The sequence below is a fragment of the Pseudonaja textilis genome, chromosome 5, assembly GCF_049901715.1.
Source record: "Pseudonaja textilis isolate UNSWEBS1 chromosome 5, rPseTex1.2, whole genome shotgun sequence".
In the NCBI taxonomy this organism is placed as follows: Eukaryota; Metazoa; Chordata; class Lepidosauria; order Squamata; family Elapidae; genus Pseudonaja; species Pseudonaja textilis.
The window spans coordinates 26,174,914-26,196,469 of record NC_141994.1 but is presented as its reverse complement, the minus strand read 5'-3'; the positions used below and the strand labels follow the sequence as shown (position 1 = coordinate 26,196,469).

Sequence of the window (21,556 nt, the reverse complement as noted above, 5' to 3'; positions counted from 1 at the left end):
TTTATTTGTTTTTTTGTTTTGCATAAATAACTCCAGACTTAGTCCATTTAGACTCCTTCTATCTTTAGCCCTTTAGCACTTCCCCAATCATGCTTATGAATATAAATTTTTATTTTATTTTATTTTACTTTTTTTTTTTTTTTTGGTATTTCAAGTTAATTCTGAAGCTGGCCTGGCCTATGAATATTAATGTTCACACAGCTGATCTCTCTCTCTGCAAATGATCACATCCATAAACATGAAAACACGGTTAACTTACAGTAATGAGCACGCTCTTGGAATTTGGATCCCCAGCTGGCTTTACAAGCCTAATATTACATTTAATGCTATATTCTTCTCTTCTGTCTCATTCTTACTCCCTCTGGATCCTCTGTTATTAATTTAGCCTCCCTCCAGAAAGTGGGGCCTCTGTTAACTCCCGTGGGCGATGCAAAACATGGTATTATTTTTATATATTTGTGAATAGGCTATTGTGATAAAAAATAAATAAATCTACCATTCAGGTATTCAGACAACTGAAAACTGGAGACACGTAAACAATATATAAGAGCTTTTGCAAAAGGGAATTCTGCCCTTGGGCAGAAAACATTTCCCCCAGGAGGGCTGGGGTTTATATACAGGTTCAAGTATACAGTCTCTGCACCTTTCCTGGGTTCACAATCTATCCAAGCTACGTATCTCCCTATCCAGCACCCCTGTTACTATAGCATAACATCTGTTTCCTTGTCCTGTTTACCTGTTCCCATTTCCAGTAATTTCCATCATTAACATGACACTGGTCAGTGTAACCTGCCAAATATGTAACCTTCCTACAAAACAATAGAGAATTGTCACATAACATTCCAATAAATTATAATAGGTTAACACAGTGGTTAAAGATGGTGTTACCATTGCTTTATATTTTCACAGGTATATTTTTATATATCACACTATGATCCAAAAAATCCACAGTTGTGCAGATAGTCTTTGGCTTACAACATTTAGTGACCATTTGAAGTTACAGTGGTGCTGAAAAAATAACAATAGATCAACAGAAGCACCTAGAAATGCCTTTGTTGACTGCTCTCCCTGTTATGGATATTAAATTTTTAAACCAGCCTAAAACTGGGCATGCTTTGAAGAAGAATTTGATAGCTAAATACAACTGTGGGATCCTTCCCGCTCTTTGGGCTTGGTTGGTTTTCCTTGCAGATGTTTCGTTACTGAACTAGGTAACTTCATCAGTGCATCTGTGATGCTGTTATGTAATTGGGTAACAAAACATTTGCAAGACAACAAGCAAGCTCAAAGAAGATCAAGGACCCCACTGTTCAACACTTTAAATGTTCTCTTCCTTTGGAAACATATCTGTCTTTTCTAAAGCATTTTTTTTTAAGTGAAGGGGACCTAGCATTCATTTAGAAATAGAATGATAGGGTTGGAAGGAACCTTGGAGGTCTTATAGTCCATCCCTTTGTTGAAGCAGGCAAATGTCTCTTCTTGAAGCTTCTAGTGATGGAGCTTGCACAATTTCTGAAGGAAAGTCGTTCCACCGATTCATATTAATTGTTCTCACTGCCAGGAAATTTCTCAGTGTGGTGCGGTAGCCTAGAGATGGAGCTCTCACCTCACAATCAAGAGTCTGTGAGTTCGACCCTAGGTAGAGGCAGATATTTCTCTCTCTGAGAATATATCTGCTGAACAAAACTCCACATTGGTGACAGGAAGAGCATCGGCCAGTAAAAACTCTGCTGGCTCCATTCAGTTGCCCAGACTCCACCTCTGTATTATGGGATCGTTAAAAGAAGACAATGCCTGTCAGGACATTTCTCCTCAGTCCTAAGTTAGATCTCTCCTTTTGATAAGCTTCCATCCATTACTTTTGGGGAATCTCTTTTGGTGCACGGCACAGTACAATCACAACTTTACACATGTGTGTTTTATTTCCTCCCGTCCTTTTGCAGCTACCATCGTGCTGAACGAACTGAACTGGACAGGTGCATTAGATGAAGTCTTTAAAAAGAACAGGGAGGAAGATCAAAGTCTGCTGTGGCAAGTTTTCGGCAGCGCGACCGGTCTCGCTAGATACTACCCAGGTAATCTTCCATCTTGTCGGTCGATATTCCCTATCATGCCTCTTGCCTTCTTCTCTAGACTTGCTCCATGGAAATCAGGGGATATATTTTTAATGGGGCTGGAGGGGAAGAGGCAGATGGTTTTCCTCTCTGATATAATGCTCTTTGAATAGAAAATAGAATAAAATAGGAATTGGAATTGGAATTGGAATTGGAATTGGAATAGGAATAGGAATGGAATGGAATGGAATAGAATAGAATAGAATAGAATAGAATAGAATAGAATAGAATAGAATAGAATAGAATAGAATAGAATAGAATAGAATAGAATTCTTTATTGGACAAGTGTGATTGGACACACAAGGAGTTTGTCTTTGGTGCAAATGTTCTCAGTGTACATAAAAGAAAAGATACAGTCATCAAGAATCATCAGGTACAAACACTTAATTATAGTCATAGTGTACAAATAAGCAATCAGATCATACTAGGAAACAGTCAATATAAATTGTAAGGATACAAGCAACAAAGTTATAGTCATACAGTCACAAGTAGGAGGGGATGGGTGATAAGAGGGTGATGAGAAGATTAATAGTAATAGTAGTGCAGACTTAGTAAATAGTTGAACTGTGGAGGGAATGGCATGTTTAGCAGAGTGATGGCGTTCGGAGAAAAAATGTCCTTGTGTCTAGTGGTTCTGGTGTGCAGTGCTCTATAGCGTAGTTTTAAGGGTAGGAGTTGAAACAGTTTATGTCCAGGATGTGAGGGGTCTGTAAATATTTTCACAGTCCTTTTTTGGACTCGTGCAATATATACAGGTCCTCGATTGAAGGCAGGTTGGTAGTAATTGTTTTTTCTGAAGTCCTAATGACTCTCTGAAGTCTGTATCTGTCCTGTTGGGTTGGAGAGCCAAACCAGACAAACATAGAGATGCAGATGACAGACTCAATAATTCCTCCGTAGAAACTGGTTCAGCAGCTCCTTGGACAGTTTGAGCTTTCTGAGTTGGCGCAGAATAGTCTTAAATAGTCTGAATAGTCAAAAGTCTTAAAAATGTTAAGGGCAAAAGAAGAAGAAGAAAAAGAAGCTTCCCTGATATTTAATTAACTCTAGCCTCTTCACCAAAAATGAGATGGGATATGGGATGGAGTCTAGTTGACATTTTCAAGAAGTGCATTAGCTTTTGTCAGTCGGCTGCCTTCTCCTATATCACCGTTGTAAGAGCAGTTAAGGTGACATCTGGCAATTCTTGAATCAGCAGCTAGAAAGGCAATTTGGCTTCGTTAAATTGAAAAGTGGCAAGACTGGGTTCTTTTCTTTTTAAAGGGTGCTCTAAATTGTCTCCAGTGTCCCCGAAGGCTAAGGTCATCTACTGGAGCTGAGACTGATGAATACAAAACAAAAGGACCTCGTTAGATCCATTTAGCCAGTTCCTCTCTTTAGCAGAGGCACTGTAGTAATTCATTTAAATTGGGAGTATCTTTTCAATATCTGCAGGCCGTTGGTAGCTCCCACTCCATTTATATATTCTAGGAGGCTGATCTAATGAACTTGGTTGAAGAGTCTTTTAAAGGATTTTTAAAAAAATTAAGAAGAAGAAAACATTCTTAATCTCTTTTTAATGCAGTATTTTTCTCTGGCAGGCTGTAGGTGGTAACTGAATTTTATGGCGTAAATTTGGCTTAAGTTAAATGGAATTGAAGGGTTCTGGGTGAACTCTGAGCCTGATGGTATTATTGGAGATATTTCATTTTCAAACTAGGCAGCATCACAATCCTAACCCTAGCACTGATGATGTTGCCTAGTTTGGGTAATGAAATGTCTGCAAGAAAACCACCAAGCTCAGAGAGCACCAAGGACCTCAGACCTCCTTCTCCTCCTCTTCCTCTTCCTCCTCCTTCTCCCTTGGGTTGGCTTCAATATGCTCATCAATAGGCGGATTATGAGATGGAATGGAATAGAATTGGAATGGAATGGAATGGAATGGAATAATAGAATAGAATAGAATAGAATAGAATAGAATAGAATAGAATAGAATAGAATTCTTTTATTGGCCAAGTATAATTGGACACACAAGGAATTTGTCTTCGGTATATATGCTCTCAGTGTACATAAAGGAAAAAATTACATTGATGGGGGCACCATTGCAAATTCAGGTCATTGGCAAAATGTAAGCAAGTCTTCCAAGGCAGGTCAAGTTGTTGTGTAGTTGAGCTCCTGGAGAGAAGACGTTTGATGGAAACAGGAATGAGATTTTGAATTCCACCCTATCTTCTCTGATACTGAGCACTTCAAGGTTTCTGACTTTTGAGGAAAGAACTAAAACCAAGGACCTATATTTGTGATTCTCAGCTGTATTACTTTGAGTTCTAACAAACATTTTCCATTGAGACAGAAACAACTTTTTCTGATCCCTCTCTCCCTCTGTTCCTCTCCCTCTCCTCACCCTCTCTCTCAATCTTTCTGTCTTTCTTTCTCTCTCTTTCTGTCTCTTTTCCTCCTCCTCCTCCTCCTCCTCCTCCTCCTCCTCCTCCTCCTCCTCCTCCTCCTCCTCCTCCTCCTCCTCCTCCCCTCCTCCTCCCCCCTCCTCCTCCTCTCCCGAAACCTCACACCCTTCTAATTCTGATGATGTGGATCATGAAACATTTACAGCAAAACAATAAAACTCAGAGAGCATCCAAGCCTCCCCCCATTTCAACCCTGAGCTGCAAATATTCTCCTTTATGAAAGGCTAAGCTGAAGTTTCTAGAAGTCATTGCTTGCAGAAATGAGCCTTGATTTATGATTTAGAAGCCAAGGAAGATTAGGAGCTCCTGCTCATTTCATTCCTCCCTGGCTCCCACTTTGCTTCCTATTTGCTCACGGTTGTCAGTGTTCCAGCAATTGCCCAAATTAAATCATGAGCCTCAAGCCAAGCTTTAAAAGAATCCAAAATATTTATTAGGAGCAACGTGTCAGCATTGACCCCCGTGAAGCCAACTCTTCATGGCTGCGTGTCATCAATCACACTCTCCAATGAAGGATTTTCCTGGTCTGGTAGCCTAGGCTACAATCCTTGTAAGATAAGCATGGAATGTACTTCTGGTTTGAATTGCCATACTGCTCCTTCAGGTTTTTTCCCCCACCTGCTTATGGCAGCTCGAAAACAGGCATAGGAATGCTTTACAAGTTGACAATGGGCAGTCCAAAAGTCCTCTTTTATTTTGCTTTTGAGAGCATCTTTGTTTTTTCAGAAAACCCGTGGAATAACAGTGGGTGGGACAGAGAATCTAACACCACCCTCCCAATCAATTTATGGAAATTGAATTTATACTTAGACATGGAATTTACATAATTCTTAATCAGTGCTTCAGGTTCCTTGAAAATCTAATTTGGACGATCTCCAGTGGAAGAATGTTGGAGGAACCCTGAATTATTAAATTTCATTATCGAATATATGCATATTCAAAGTGTGGACTATCCTACAAGTCCCCAAAACAATTTGAGCCTCATAAATTGTTGGTCTCGTTTATTTCCACTGAAGGGAGTCTACAAATAGATTTTTTTTCCTTGAATGGGAATGGGAATAATGAACAGATAATGATGATTTCTTTAATCTGTTTTTTAAAATCAGTTGGCTGTTTTAAAAAGTGGCAATTTTGCCACTGAGTTGGCAGGAAGTATGAAACCCTGCTTAGTGTTGGTTAGGTTATTTATTTAAACAAATTCCAGTCTGAAAGTCTCTTCCAACTCTGTTATTGTGCCTAACGACAATTAACATTCATTCTTTGGAAGCCTTCCATTAATACTTTTTTGAAAAGGAAAAAGTGTGTGTGTTTTGTTCTGTGCATTTCATTACTCCATATATTTTGACTTTCACAGTTCTATCAGCTCTTGAACATAGGCAGTCCTTGACTTATAACAGTTCATTTAGTGATGGTCACAATATTGTAGTCTCACTTCAAGTAGGCCCAGTGGTGCGATTCAGATAACAGATGATCAGAGTTGGAAAGAACCTTGTAGGTCATCTAGTCCAACCCCTTGCCCAAGCAGGAGACCCCACACCATCTCTGACAGATGGCACTCCAATCTCTTCTTGCAAGTCTCAAGTGATGAAGCTCCCAGCACTTCTGAGGGCAACTTCTGTTCCGTGGGTTGACTGTTCTCACTGTCAGAAAGTTTCTCCTTATTTCCAGGTTGAATTGTTCAGTTTCCTTGTTCAGTTTCCATCCATTATTCCTTGTCTGACCTTCGGGTGCCTTGGAAAATAGCTTGACCCCCTCCTCCTCTCTGGGGTAGCCCCTCAAATATTGGAAGACTGCTACCATGTCTCCCCTGGTCCTTCTGTTCCCTAGACTAGCCAGGCCCAGTTCCTGCAACTGTTCATTGAATGTTTTAGCCTCCAGTCCCCCCATCATCCTGGTTGCTCTTCTCTGCCCTCTTTCTAGAGCCTCAACATCTTTTTTTTTTGGGTGGTGACCAAAACTCTAGTACTCTAAGTGTGGTCTTACTAAGGCTTTATTGACTGATATTAGTACCTCACTTGATCTTGATTGTATCCCTCTGTTAATACACCTTAGGATTGCATTGGCTTTTTTGGCTGCTGCTGCACACTGCTGGCTCACACTGCTGACTTACAACTGCATTTAGTGACTGTCACAATATTTTGGTTCCATTCAGGTAAGGCCAGTGGTGCAATTCAACTGGTGTAAAACCGGTTTGGTGAGTGTGTGCTTTGTGTGCACATTCAGCTTTTTCAAAAGCCCATTTTCAACTAAGTTACTTACCTTCCACTGCAGCCCCAGTGAATAAAACAGCTGAGGTGGTTTTGCCGTGAATCAGCTGTGCTAAAAAAAACAGGAAATAAAGCACAAGAAAGAGCAGGGGTGGATGGGTGGGGCCAAATGCTCACTGGAACTACCAGTTTGCCCCAACTGGTCCGAACTGGTAGAATCCCACCCCTGGGTAGGCCTTGATTTACAACAATCTGTTTAATGACCATTCAAAGTTACAATAGCACTGAGAAAAGTGTCTGGGTCATTTTCCACACTTATGACCTTTGTAGCCTGCCTGTGGTCACCTGATTGAAATCTAGGTGCTTGGCCACTGTGGTTCATACTTACAATGGTTGCTGCATCCCCCCTGGGTCATGGGATCCCCTTTTGCAAACTTCTGATCCGCAAAGTCAAATGGCGGAGCCAGAGTCACTTAACGATCATGTCGCTAACTTAACAAACTGCAGTAATTCACCTCACAAAGGTGGCAAGGAAAGCCGTAAAATGAGGCAAAAGTTCAGTTAACAAATTTCTCACTTGACGGCATAAAGATTGAGCTCAATTGTGGCCATAAAGTAAAGAATTATCTGTATATTGGAATATACCCTCCATTGCCTTGGCCACCACACACACACACACACACACACACACACACACACACACGTATGTATGTATGTGTATATATCCTGTTTCCCTGAAAATATGATATGACCTACCCTTAAAGTAAGTCCTAGCTTGATTTTTACACACGCCCAATATAAGCCCTACCCCCCCCAAATAAGCCCTAATTAAGATTCTGCCCACTCCAGGGCAGAAATTAAGCTAGGGTGTGGATGGGGTGGTGGTGGAGCTGCCCTACTACTTGCCTTTGGACAGTTGTAGCCAGGCCTCACACACCCCGACACCTGCCTTACTGGCCCATTTTTTCTGCAGCCAGCGAGGCTGGCAAGGCTTTCCTGAAGGACTCTGCAGCTGATAACAAAGCTCTGGATCGATCCAAAGTTCTATTATCAGCTGCAGAGGCCTTCAGGAAAGCCTTGCAGGCCGTAGAAGAAGAAGTTCCTGAAGGCCTCTGACAATGAAAGGGAGGCCAGGGGTGATGCGCGCAAGTGAGGTGTGTCAGTGGGTGTCATCCCCGAAAATAAGATCTAGTGCCTTTTTTGATGGCAAAAAATATATAAGACAGGGTCTTATTTTGGGGGAAATATGGTATTTATGTTGGCCAAGGCAATGACGGGTATATTCATTCATGTGTGTGTGTGTGTGTGTGTGTGTGTGTTCAATTTGGAGGTGATTTTACATGACATTCAGTGGATAGATAGATAGATAGATAGATAGGGATCACATGACTCCAGGACAGCGCAACTGTCATAAATATGAGCCATATGAGCCGTTTATGAGTCATAAATATGAACCAGCTGGCAAGAATTGTGATCATGCAGCCATGGGGATGTTGCAATGGTCATAAGTGTGAAAATGGTCGTAAGTGCCTTCTTTCAGTGCCGTTGTAACTTTGAACAGTTACTAAATAAACTGTCGTAAGTCGAGGCCTACCCATATAGGTGTTTTTCTTCCACTGACAGGAATACAAAGTCTAAAAAAATAGAGTAAAGGCCCTTGTTAGATGTTCCTGAATTGAAAAATGGTCCTAAGTCACTTTCTTCATTGCCATTGTAACTTCCAACGTGCACTAAATGGACAGTTGTAAATCAAGGATTCCCTGTATTATCTATTTCTGATTGAAATCAGAAAGCACGCCCGGTTAAAACTGGACATTTGCCATCAAACTCTTGTCAATAATCTGTGAATTTATCAAATGGAGAATTTACAGCAGAAGAGAGAAAACCAATATCTTGCCTTTGGAAGGGACGTTCTTAAATTGCTTGGAATTCTTTAGCAATCAATCCTCATGGAGAGCTGATCTCCAAGAACATTCTTTTTCTCCCCATGCCTCTCAAATTATATATCTCATTACGTATCTTCACCTTGGTGTGTCCTTTTGATTGGATTACAGGGGCACCCAGTTGATCAGTCTTGACTCGAAAATCAGTTTCAACAAAGGGCTGGCACAGGACAGGGTTAATCAGCCTCCACCTTCTCAAGGCATTGGAAAAAATCTCCCGGATTTCATGTTGCTTTTGTTCTGACCAAGGCTGCCCAAAATCACAAAGCAGACTCCTCATCCTGCCAAAACCTCTTTTTATTAGGCTGATGTGATTTCCTCTCATTCACATCCAGCAAAATCCTGGCAAACAGTCTTTCAAGGGTGAATTACAACCACAGACCTTATCAGGCTTGGAGAGTTGCCAGGCCGATAGCTTCCAAATGCCATGCTGTAACAGAAAATACTTGGCAAGGAGTCAGGAACAGATCTCTCACACTAATTAAATGAACTAATTGTCTCCTGCAAACCCGACTCTCCTTTTGCTCCTCTTTTATTCCTTACGGGAGGGGCTATTCACCCACCTGTGGCTTTACTCCTGAGTTGACCCTTGTTCCTTAGCTGTTCACTTCTCCCAGCAGCTCTGCGCATGCACACACTGGGAACAGGCTTCAGCTGTTCTTCTTCCCCACTGATCTCCGACTCCGAAGGCAGCTGATAACTGTCGGACGGCCCTGGCCCCATCTCTGCCTCCGACGCAGAGCCCTCATCAGAGCCTCCCCCAGACACCGGGACTGGCCCATGTTCCTCCCCAACTTCCTTGCTGTCCAGGTCTGCCACCAGCTCCATTGGGCACTGGCGGGCCACAACAGCTATGTAGGAAGAACTCAAATTGGAACTCAGGATAATTTCACTTTTCCTGGTTAATTTCTACTCGTCGATTTTTTGTTTACAATTCGGTGGCTAAGAGGCTTACCCTAGACAAGTCATTATAATATTAAGATGATGACATAATAATATGACTGCCCATTTATCCCCTACGATTATGTATGGTGCAGTTTTCTAGTTTAATGGTTTTTATTGGGTTATAAAATAAAATAAGATACAAAACAGGAAAGTAAATAGGAAAATGGTACAGAGGAAGAGAGGGAAGAGAAGAGAAGAAAAAAAGAAAGAAAAAGAAGCATTGACTTCCAACTCTCTCTAACCCTAACCCTAACCCTAACCCTAACCCTAACCCTAAACTGGAGTTGTGAATGCTACAACTTTGGAAGTTTTTAAGAAGAGGTTGGATAACCATTTGTCTGAAGTGGTGTAATGTTTCCTGCCTAAGCAGGGGGTTGGACTAGAAGACCTCCAAGGTCCTTTCCAACGCTTCTCTTCTCTCCTCTCCTCTCCTCTCCTCTCCTTATTTCTTCTTCTATTTTCTTATTTCTTATTTTCTATTCTATTCCATGCTACTCTACTCTGCTCTGCTCTATTCCTTATTCTCTTCTCTTCTCTTCTCTTCTCTTCTCTTCTCTTCTCTTCTCTTCTCTTCTTTCTTACTCTCTTCTATTTCTTATTCTCTTCTATTATTTCTTATTTCCTATTCTCTTATCTTCTATTTTACTCAACTCAACTCTACTCTACACTACACTACACTACACTCACTACTCTACACTAAATGTGTAACTTGGATTACATTTTGGTGGATGACAAAAGACAGCTGATTCCCCCTCCTTCCAGGCTCTTCCTTTGTTATTACTCTTAATTACAGATGTAATTTAGGTTGCAATTGTAAATCAATAGTTCATTATGCTACTGCAAGAGGCAGCACATTTTTTTCCCATTGGTTGCTAAAAAATATTGTTTAATTTCTGTGTTGTCCAGCTTCCCTTGAGGTCTTTCAGTCTCTTGTTCCTCGTTTATTAGTACAAACCCCACCTTGTGTCTTAGGAAATGAAAGTGCCAAAAGCAATTTAGTGACTACAGTCCTTTTAAATTAAAGCACTAGCACAGTGGTAATTTTTTTCCCCACCCTAGCCTCTTCAGTACCCAGCCCTGGTCATATATGTTACTCAAATTATATTGGGTAGAGCAAGCATTAAGCTGATAAATCAATAAGATACCTATAATTTCAATAAGATGTAAAATATGTCAAATCCTTCAATCCTTTTTTTTTTTAAAAAAAAGTTTGCATTTTTCTTTTTTTCTTTGACCTGCACATTCATTTATAGCCTTGTGTTTCTTTGTTCTGTTTTGTTTTTCTGCAAAATCTGGCTGGCTTAAATTGGTTGAGCTCCCTCTGCTTCAACATGGAGAATTTTTCCCCCATCTGTTTAAGCAAATAAATAATGGATCAGCTTTGAAAAAAATCAATTGATAATAAAATAAAACGAGATCTCTCTTTAAACAAGAGCCTCACGGAACACAGCTGCAGTTGCGTTAACCATTTCTGGCAGGTAACAGTTGTTTCCAAAATATTAGACTTACCAAGGAGACTTATTACCCTGTGGTAAGTAATAAGAGAACTAACTGATGGAAAACCAGGCAAAATGTATCTGAATTCTTAGGAAAAGATAGTTAAAAGGGGATCCTTTGCTGAATGTTTATGCAGCTCTGGGACAATCCGTTTGCAGAATATCAGTTAAAATTTAAAGGCCTCTTTGGTGGGTTGGAAGATCTGTAGAAGATTCTCAGATGAGAAACTAAATGTCTTCAAAGAAAACATTTCTTTCTGAAGTCCAGTTGTTTCTTGAAAAAGCACTGTTGGGACATTAGTAACTGAGTTTAAACATACTTGGGGGGAAAAACACAGTCAACAAAAATTACAAGGAGTAAAATAAAGTATAAAATAATTATTGATAATTTATAACTCAGATGATTTACTCATCAAGCTTTCCCAACCATGGCCACTTTGAGACATGTGTACTTCAACTCCCAGAATTCTCCAGCTAGCTGACTGGGGAATTCTGGGAATTGAAGTCCACAGGTGACCGAGGTTAAGATACCCTGGTCTATATTGTCTCTCCAGAATTTTGGAAAAGAATTCTTCTTACTCTGTTTGCAGCTATGATTGCCTAAATTTAGGAACTTCAACATATGGTCATATCGTAAAAGAAGATATTAATTCCTATTATTCTTACTTTCCCATGATTGGGATGACAGACAGAAAACTCTTTTTATGGAAAAAGATTTTTTTAAAAAACAAAAACCTCTTGAACAAACTTCATTTTCTGCTCAAAATTTTAATTATCTTTCTTCTTCCATTGTTACAACTACATATTTTCAGCTTCTAATTTAATTATCCCTGGTTTTTTTGGATCAGCGTTGAAATTATACTATTTTTGCCCATAAATCTGTCCTGTGTTACAGGTTTTCATTCCAGAAACCAATCACCAAAAATAATTAAGCATCTTCCAAATACAACAGAATAAGGACATAAAATAAGCAGGGGAGTTTTGGTTGCAATTTATTTCCTTCTCATATTCTGTAATGGTATTTAAATTTTAGAGGTGACATAATAATCTCCTATATTTATGGCCATACAGAAAAAGCTAATTTGAAAATCCATATACTAATTTACATCGCCTACAAGAAGAGTCTAATGGAATGTAGTCAGTTTTGAACAAATCTAGGAATTAGTGCTTTTTCTGGCCAAAATAAAATATTTTTACACATTTTCTATTATTTTTTTAACCAAGTATGGATTTATGTATTAGCAAGTGAAATAAATAGATTCCTAAGACTGCATTTTGATGCATTCTTCTGGGATGACTGCATGTAATTAAAGTTAGTAAGTTATGCAAATGTACGAGCCCAAGTAAATTGAGTTGCCTAATGCAACCTCGTTTGAATGCATAACTCAAAAATGGGAACCTCTCATTCTTCCAATGTTGGATCCTACCATTGCTCACCAGGGCAGAAGCTGCAGTGAAATAAATTATTTGTTTTATTTAATAATCAAACCTACATCTTCCTACAATCTTGAGTAGGCTCTGGGCAGTTCACAAGATGAAACACAATATAAACACAACCACACATAACAATAGTAATATTTTTTTAAAAACACACAAAAATGTACAATGCAAACTATTAACCTCTCTCTGGAAAAGTAGCATTCTTAGCTGCTTTTGGAAGTATTCAGAAAAAATAATAACAGTTGGAAAGGACATTAGAGGTCTTCTATTCCAACCCCCCCGCTATACCATTTCCACTCTCCAAAGCACCTGAGGGCAAGAAAAGAAGCAATGGATGGAAACTGAAGGAAGAGAGAAGCAAGCTAGAACTAAGGAGAAACTTCCTGACAGTGAGGACAATTAACCAGTGGAACTACTTGCCACCAGAAGTTGTGAATGCTCCAACACTGGAAGCTTTTAAGAAGAGATTGGACAGCCACTTGGTTGAAATGGTACAAGATTTCCTGCTTAAGCAGGGGGTTGGACTAGAAGACCTCCAAGGTCCCTTCCAACTCTGCTATTCTGTTATTTCAGACAAATAGCTGTCTAGTCTCTTCTTAAAAATCTGCAACTTTTTCAGGCAAGTCGTTCCACAGATTGATTGTTCTCACTATCAGGAAATTCCTCCTACTTTTATTATTTTTATAAATAACTCAGAGCAACTGAAAGCAGAAGAAGAATATGTCCTTTTAGGATTAATATCTTATTCTCCCCCGCTACCCCAAAAAAACCTGTTGCAAAAAAATACAGTTGTAATGATCGTGCAAACGATCATGCCAACTAAAAATCAAGCAAGATCTGTTTAATTTGTGCATATCTGAAACTTCCATTTTATATTTTAAATTTTATATCCCATCGTATGCCTTATTTTAATTGTGATGCTTCTCATACGAATAAGCAAGCAAACTAAAAATAAGTAAGCTTATACTATTAAAAACAAAATCAGTTTACTTCTATGCTTGGCAATCATTAATGTGTATTTCAGAAAGAACGCCTTGTAAGCTAATACAGATCAAAATTAAGAGAATAAAATAAGAAGGAAAGATCTTTCTGGAAGCTTTAGAGTAACTTTCAACTTGTGTTTTGTTGGGTGGGTTTTCTTATTCATGTCTAAGTTAAATTTAGAAATGAAACCTTAGTGATAGATAAATGATAGATAAAATTATTCAGAAATTAATTAATGATATTTTAGGAAACCACAATCCTCAGGAGACTTTGTTTTACTCCATTATATCTTTCCACTCTTTCTTCCATGTGCTCTCTTTTGTTATTTTCTTCAAAGCAGTCAATAAATGAAAATGAAAACAAATCTGCATTTTTTAAAAAAGGATATCAGCTCCTTGATCTACTGTAAATTGAGAAGAACTGTAATCCCTATCTAGATGTAAATAAATATTATACAGTTTAGGCCTTGAAAGCTAATGAAAATATGTTTTCCGGGAAACCTTTGTAGTTAATTTAAACACCCCAGGTTGTATGAAATTATTTGTCTACAAAAGTTAACTTTCTGGCTTTTAAAGTATGTTGTCATCAGGGCTAAGTTTTAGATAAGTAGATGTTAGTTAGATGAAGGTGGCCACTTCATTCTCAGATCTCTGTCTCTCTGTCTCTGTCTCTCTGTCTCTCTCTGTCTCTGTCTCTCTCTCTGTGTGTCTCTCTGTGTGTGTCTCTGTCTCTCTCTGTTTCTCTCTGTCTTTCTCTCTGTGTCTCTGTCTCTGTCTCTCTCTGTCTCTCTCTCTCTGTCTGTCTGTCTTTCTCTCTCTGGCTCTGGCTCTCTCTGTGTGTGTGTCTCTCTGTCTGTGTCTCTGTCTCTCTCTGTTTCTCTCTGTCTTTCTCTCTGTGTCTCTGTCTCTGTCTCTGTCTCTGTCTCTCTCTCTCTCTGTCTGTCTGTCTTTCTCTCTCTGGCTCTGGTTCTCTCTGTGTATGTCTCTCTCTGTGTGTCTCTGTCTCTCTCTGTTTCTCTCTGTCTTTCTCTCTGTGTCTCTCTGGCTCTGGCTCTCTGTCTCTCTCTCTGTGTGTGTGTGTCTTTTTCTCTGTCTTTCTCTGTCTCTCTGTCTCTGTCTCTCTCTGTGTATCTCTCTGACTCTCTGTCTCTTTCTCCCTCTCCCCCCTCTCTCTTAATTTATATTTACTGAACTTTTTCATATAATAGTAACAAACCAAAGCAAGGGGGAGTCATAAAATCAAAAGAAAAGAAGCTTATAAATGGCTTTTGACCTTCCTCTCAATAGATAATTACAATTTTATTGTCTTCTTCCATCTTAAATAATTTATAGGCTTCCTTCACCCCCACCTCATCTTTCTGAGTCTTCACATCCATAAATAATTGGTTCATTTTTTTCTTCTTCTTTCAGCAATAAGTCCATCTAAGATTTCCAGACTTTTTTAAAAAAATGTGGTTTTTGTTCTCTCTGACCAAACAGATCAATTTTTCCATTTCTATCATTTCATAATCCATTCCTCTATTTTAGGAATTTCTCTATTTCCATCCTTGTGCATAAAAACATCTTGCAAATTGCGATCGTGCACGGTGTCAATTTAACACGATTTCCCTCCCCCCGCAATTCATTATCTATAAATGCCAATAAAAAGAGTTCTGGTTTCTTAGTAACATTAATAATTAAAAAATGTTGTGTCATTATATGACTGTCTACCCAGAATTTTTCAGTTTTCTCACAATTTTACCATGCCAGATAAACTATCTCCTCATACTTTTCACATTTCCTCCACTGGTTTGAAATACTTTTATACACTTTTGATAATTTCCCTGGTGTCATATACCAACAGTACATCATGTTATAGAAGTTTTATCTTGAATTATAACAGAGTGTAAATTTAATCCCAGTTACTCATATTCTCGACCTCAAGGAGCAAAGTATTTGGATTTACCAAATACTGTTTGGAAAGTTGAAGAAAGTTGACAGGTTTCAAGCAATTCCATAGAAACAGAAACCAAATACTACTCCCTTCTAGCACTGATAATGTTCTTGAGTTGAATAAGCTCAGAGAGCACCAAGGACCCCAAAGTTCAACCCTGAGCTCCAAATATTCTCTCCTGCTATTGAAATTTGATAGACATTAGATAATTTCCTGTAATATGCTCTCTGTAAAAAGACTCTGCTATCAAATTGCATTTTCCTGAAAATGGTTGTATGTATGAAATGAAGTAAAATGTTGTCTCCAGTGACTGCACAAGCCTTAATGACCCTTCATCTTTACTGTTAGAAAATTCTGTTTATATATAGCACCACAGAGCAAAAAAGAGTACAGTCACCATGTGCTTTACTGCTCAACTGTTTAACTGTAACAAGAAACAGGAAACTTAGAACAAAGGGTTATATGTCATAGATCCAAAATTGTAAACACTGCCATCTACTGGCTGAATATTTACTGTATACAGGCTCATATTTTATAGTTTAGAATATTTATCAAAATTAGAAATGAGGTATATAGTCCATATATTATGAAGTCAAAGTTTAGCTCATCATAAACCAACTTCTACATTGACTTCTAAAACCCCTAACTCAAGTTTCTGTTATTAGAGCTTCAAGAAATCTGAAGAATTCTGTTATTAGAGTTTTTAGAAATCAAGATAGCAACTTCATAAAACTATAGAAAATTTAATTTAGACATATAAAATGGTCTGTCACTTTTTTCAGTGTCATCATAACTTCAAAGGAATTGTTGTAACTTGAAGACAATCTGTATATGCTTACAATAGTGAAACCATGGTGAGATGAACTGTGGCTGTGAAACCCTGCTTTAAATGGTCTTTTAATGGTGTTTTTATGTATCCATCAATCCAGTGAAGATGTAAATTCTTCACTGTCATTCTATCTCTGTCATGTTTCTCCTTTCAGCCTCTCCCTGGGTGGACAAGAGTCGAACCCAGAACAAGATTGATCTGTATGATGTCCGTAGAAGACCGTGGTAAGTCTCATTTGCGTGTTTGTGGAACTCATCTTATCATCATTTCCCTTCAATCAAAGGAATCTCAGCAGCTTCACTTTTTAAAATACAGATTTAAAATTTGGATAGATGAATAGAGATGAGAGATAGAAAGATGGATAGAGAAATAATTGATACCTAGATAAATTGATAGATATTGATGCAGAAGGAGGAAGAGGGGGGAGAAGGAGAATGAAGGAGGAGGAGGAGGAAGAGATTTAAAATATTGGATGATAGATGGAGAGAGAGAGAGAGAGAGAGAGATGAATAGAGAAATAATTGATATCTAGATAAATCAATAAGATATTGATGCAGAAGAGAAGAGGAGGAGGAAGAGGAGGAGGAGGAGGAGGAGGAAGAAGAAGAAGAAGAAGAAGAAGAAGAAGAAGAAGAAGAAGAAGAAGAAGAAGAAGAAGAAGAAGAAGAAGAAGAAGAAGAAGAAGAAGAAGAAGAAGAAGAAGAAGAAGAAGAAGAAAGATTTAAAATGCTGGAAAATAGATGGATAGATATATATAAAGAGATGGATGGATGGATAAATAATTGATATATAGATAAATAGATAGACAGATAGACAGACAGATAGAAAGATAGAAAGAAAAATAGACAGATAAATAGATATAGAAAGATTTCAAATTCTGAAAGGCAGTTTCAGAAGTCAGTTTTCTCCAAGCACCGATACGTTAAACTTCACAGAGAACAAGAATTTGAGCAAGAATTAGTACATGCAATAAAAAAACCCTTTAATTAAAATATCAAATAAACCAATAAAACTGGTCACCCAAATTAATCAAACGTTGATTCGGGAGGGTCTCTTAGTTCCTTTGCTGTTTTTCAGATTTCTTAATTAAAGGAGGAACAGGTTTGCTTTGAAGTTTGGAAAATGGAACCAGTGGGAGGAAAAAGGTTCGGGGAGGTGGGTTAATTTTATTTTGCTTTTTGCCTCCTTCCTTCCTCCCCCACCGGCCCACCTGCTCCCCCCTCCAAATTTTCTATTAGCAGCTCCGCGGAGGGCAAGGAGGAAAGCAATTTAGATGGAAGAGGGAACACGGGAGAACTTTTTCAGAGAGCTCTTCTCCCCCATACTTTCAAAGCTTCCCTCCTGCGGGATTGTTAATTCATACTTCAAGCCAGCCAGCCAGCCAGCCATCGAAACAAACTCAGGTGGTCCTAATTTCTCAATTTCTCCACCTTCTGTATTTCACACCCATGCACCGAATTGTAGAGGTTCTTCAACTTTTGGAAGCTGGCGCCAGGTCCACTCCTTTTCTCCTTATGCAACCTTTTGATGTTGCTTTGCAGAGCTCGGAACGTGGTATACCAAAGAGGCTTTGGGGCAGTGGGGGGATTCAACCAGTGTAACAACCGGTTTGGTGAGCATGTGGACAGTGTTTTAAGAACAGCCATTTTCAGCTAAAAATTAAAACTGCTGCTGCAGCCCCAGTGAGTAAAACAGCTGGGGTATGGAAATCCATAGTGCCATGCAAATTAGCTGAGCTTCAAAACAAAGAAATAAAGGATAGACTAGAGTAGGGGCAGGTGGATGGGACCAACTGATTACTGGAACTACCAGTTCTCCCGAACCAGTGTGTACCAGCTGAATCTTATCCCCGTTTCTTTGGGAGTTGTCCAACTTCATGGTTATTCAGACAGGCGTCTACTAAATGGAAATGAGATTTTTTTTTTCCTTCATGGGTTTACAAAGAAGCTTCCTTTGATCCTTCAGGTGTCCCTTGCTGAGAGATCGACACTATCAAAGGATCTTTTAGAAACTTCTGACCTTTTTCTATTGGCTTATCTTTTTTTATTTCAGGTACATCCAAGGAGCCGCCTCTCCTAAAGATATGCTTATTCTCGTTGATGCGTAAGTGCCCCAAAAGGTTAAACATTCATACAGAGGATTGAAAAATATTGCTCTTTTTTACAGCAATGGGTATGAAGATGTTTTAAAAAATGAGAAGGCTGTTTTTTATGGTACACCACCCAGAGATGTGCTTCTCATGACAAGTATCAATAGGATGAATATATAAATGATATTCGCTTTGATAACCTTTTGAAATGCAACAGGATGAAAAAAAACCTAGCACTGCTTGCTGCTCTTCCTTGCGAAAGAAAAGGGTTGAAATCCCAAAGCAGATTCTAAAGATGTGAATTTTAAAGTTGGAATGGCAAGAGAGGGAGGGAGGGAGGGAGGTGAGAAGGAAGGAAGAAGAAGGAAGGAGATGGAGGATGGAGAGAGGGAAGGGGGAAGGAAGGAAGGAGGGGAGGGAGGAAGGGGAGAAGGAAGGAAGGGGAAGGAAGGAGGGAGGGAAAAAGGAAGGGAGAAAGGAGATGAGGGATGGAGAGAGGGAAGGGGGGAGGAAGGAAGGAAGGAAGGAAGGGAGGGAGATGAGAAGGAAGGAAGGGAAGGAGGAAGATGGAGGGAAGGAGGGAAGCGTATGAGTCTCCTGTTTGACCAGGGGGTTAGACTAAAAGACCAAAGTTATATATTTATTCATTTATATATAAAAATGAAAATAAATGAATTAAAAATGATCTAAATTAAAAAAGAAATGTTGCAATGTGGTTACACATAAAAAAACAACAACAGCATCATGTAATTCAGAAGCTTTATCAAGTTCTCTCTTTGGAAGCACCATAGCCAAAACCCCAGGAACTATTCATCTCCGATTTCATCTTGCCAAAGGCCCTTTGCTTTGGCTGATGGACGAGATCAAAGGTCATGGAAAAGATAAGATTGCAAGTACGAACCGTCCCAGCCTTGCTTGTAAAGGGCCAGAGGAGCACAGGAGATGTCCACTGATGACCAAGGATGGTCTTTGATGGTTTCTTCTCCTTGGTAGGAGCGGTAGCGTCAGTGGGTTGACCCTGAAGTTGATCCGAACATCCGTCATTGAAATGTTGGAAACCTTGTCGGATGACGACTTTGTGAACGTGGTTTCGGTGAGTGTTCCCCTCTCTTTTGGGGGAGTTTGCGGGGGGTACAGGTCTAAAGAAGATTGGGCGACAGTAACCCCCTAGAAAAACACATGGAAAACTTTAGGCTGTTACCTGTCCTTTTGGTCACATCTTGGATTTATGTGGCTGAAATTCTTAAAATGCTTAAATGCCTGGTTTTTAAAAGTAGGAGCTTTCGGAGAGCAAATAGCAGATAGAAGACCAAGGAAGCAGAGATGGGTTTAGATCAAAATGCATCTTCACATGATACAAATGTCCTACTCTATTCTTTGATCCTTCCTTCCTTCTTCCTTCCCTCCCTCCCCATCTCCCCTTCCTTCCTTCCTTCCTTCCTTCCTTCCTTCCTTCCTTCCTTCCTTCCTTCCTTCCTTCCTTCCTTCCTTCCTTCCTTCCTTCCTTCCTCCAGATTACTTTGATTACTTGAAATCCCCTCTGGCTTCTTTCTCAAATGGTTTGCATGGGAGACCATTTGGGCACTGAAAAATCCCTTGTGTGTTCAATCACACCTGGCCAATAAAGAATTCTGTCTGTCATAACAATTTATGACTCCTGCAGTTCTAAGGGAATGTGTTAAACACGCTGTCTCTGTTTGTCAGTCTCTCTCTGTCTCTGCCTCTCTTTGTGTGTGTCCATGTGTGTGTCCGTGTGTGTGTCCGTGTGTGTGTGTGTGTGTGCACGCACACGTGTGTGTGCATGCATTTATTCTAGTCCTGCCTTAGCCATGAAAACCACTTGAGTGACTTTGAGACAATCACAAGGAGACTGGGAGTTCTAGTCCCATCTTAGTCATGAAAACCAGTTGAATGACTTTGGGCCAATCACCAGGAGACTGGGAGTTCTAGTCCCACCTTAGGCATGAAAACCAGTTGAATGACTTTGAGACAATCACAAGGAGACTGGGAGTTCTAGTCCCACCTTAGGCATGAAAACCAGTTGAATGACTTTGAGACAATCACAAGGAGACTGGGAGTTCTAGTCCCATCTTAGTCATGAAAACCAGTTGAATGACTTTGGGCCAATCACCAGGAGACTGGGAGTTCTAGTCCCATCTTAGTCATGAAAACCAGTTGAATGACTTTGAGACAATCACAAGGAGACTGGGAGTTCTAGTCCCACCTTAGGCATGAAAACCAGTTGAATGACTTTGAGCCAATCACTTTCTTTTAGCCTAACCCACCTCACAGGGTTGTTTTTTGTGGAGAAAATAGGAGAAAGAACACGTTTTAGATATGTTTGCTGTCTTGAGTTATCTGTAAAAGTAAAGGCAGGATATAAATAAACAATTGGAAAGAAGACATGATGAGAATTAAGCCGAACATGTAGCTCTGATCTGGCATAGCCTAATTATTATAATTATGTACACAGCAATGTGTACATAATTATTGGATCCAGTTGGCCAAAGAATTTCAGATGAGGATTTGTAGCTAAACCCCTTCTCCAGATGTTTGAAGCACAGAAACATCTGTGGAGATTGTCCATCATCCAGATTATCATAAAGCTCCTTTTTCCAATGGTGACTGGACTTGGTTTTTCCTTGAAGAAGTTTCTCTCCTCATTTGAGAAGCTTCTCCAGTTCATTCTTCAGACATGAAGAAGCTTCTTGGATGAGGACAGAAACGTCTTCAAGGAAAAACCAAGTCCAGTTGCCATTGGAAAAAGGAGCTCAGGGAAGAGAAGAACCGAAGCATTTCCTGGCTGTGAAACTAGATTTGAGAAACGCTACTGCTTTTTCTTATGGTATAGCTTTTGATCAGAACTAACGCTTAGATCCTGTTACTGAACGCAGGCAGACAAAAAACGAATCTGGAAATAGTTGCAAGGAAGAAGAATGTCTTGGAATTAGATGTGTTTCAGAGCTGCCCATGTAATATGTATAGATACATCTGGGCCATCAAACTGCACCAAGCAATCCCCCTAGATTGGAAAATGAGTTCCATGAATATCTGATTAAATTGGCATCAAGCCAGCTATATATTTTGAATTTTCTGTATTCCCCAAACAACACTGCGATACAGCAGGATACTG

The 21,556-nt window shown here is 39.5% G+C and overlaps 1 protein-coding gene across 6 annotated transcripts in view; it reads left to right on the top strand.

The window, feature by feature from the left end:
- Window positions 1–21,556, top strand: part of CACNA2D1 (calcium voltage-gated channel auxiliary subunit alpha2delta 1) — a 311,501-nt gene that overhangs the window by 209,298 nt on the left and 80,647 nt on the right. For all 6 annotated transcript variants that reach the window (XM_087934376.1, XM_087934375.1, XM_087934373.1 and 3 more), the window contains exons 7-10: window positions 1,944–2,075; window positions 16,489–16,558; window positions 18,387–18,437; window positions 19,417–19,516. In XM_087934376.1, the coding sequence (XP_087790502.1) occupies window positions 1,944–2,075; window positions 16,489–16,558; window positions 18,387–18,437; window positions 19,417–19,516 (353 nt within the window). The remainder of the gene's footprint in view (window positions 1–1,943; window positions 2,076–16,488; window positions 16,559–18,386; window positions 18,438–19,416; window positions 19,517–21,556) is intronic.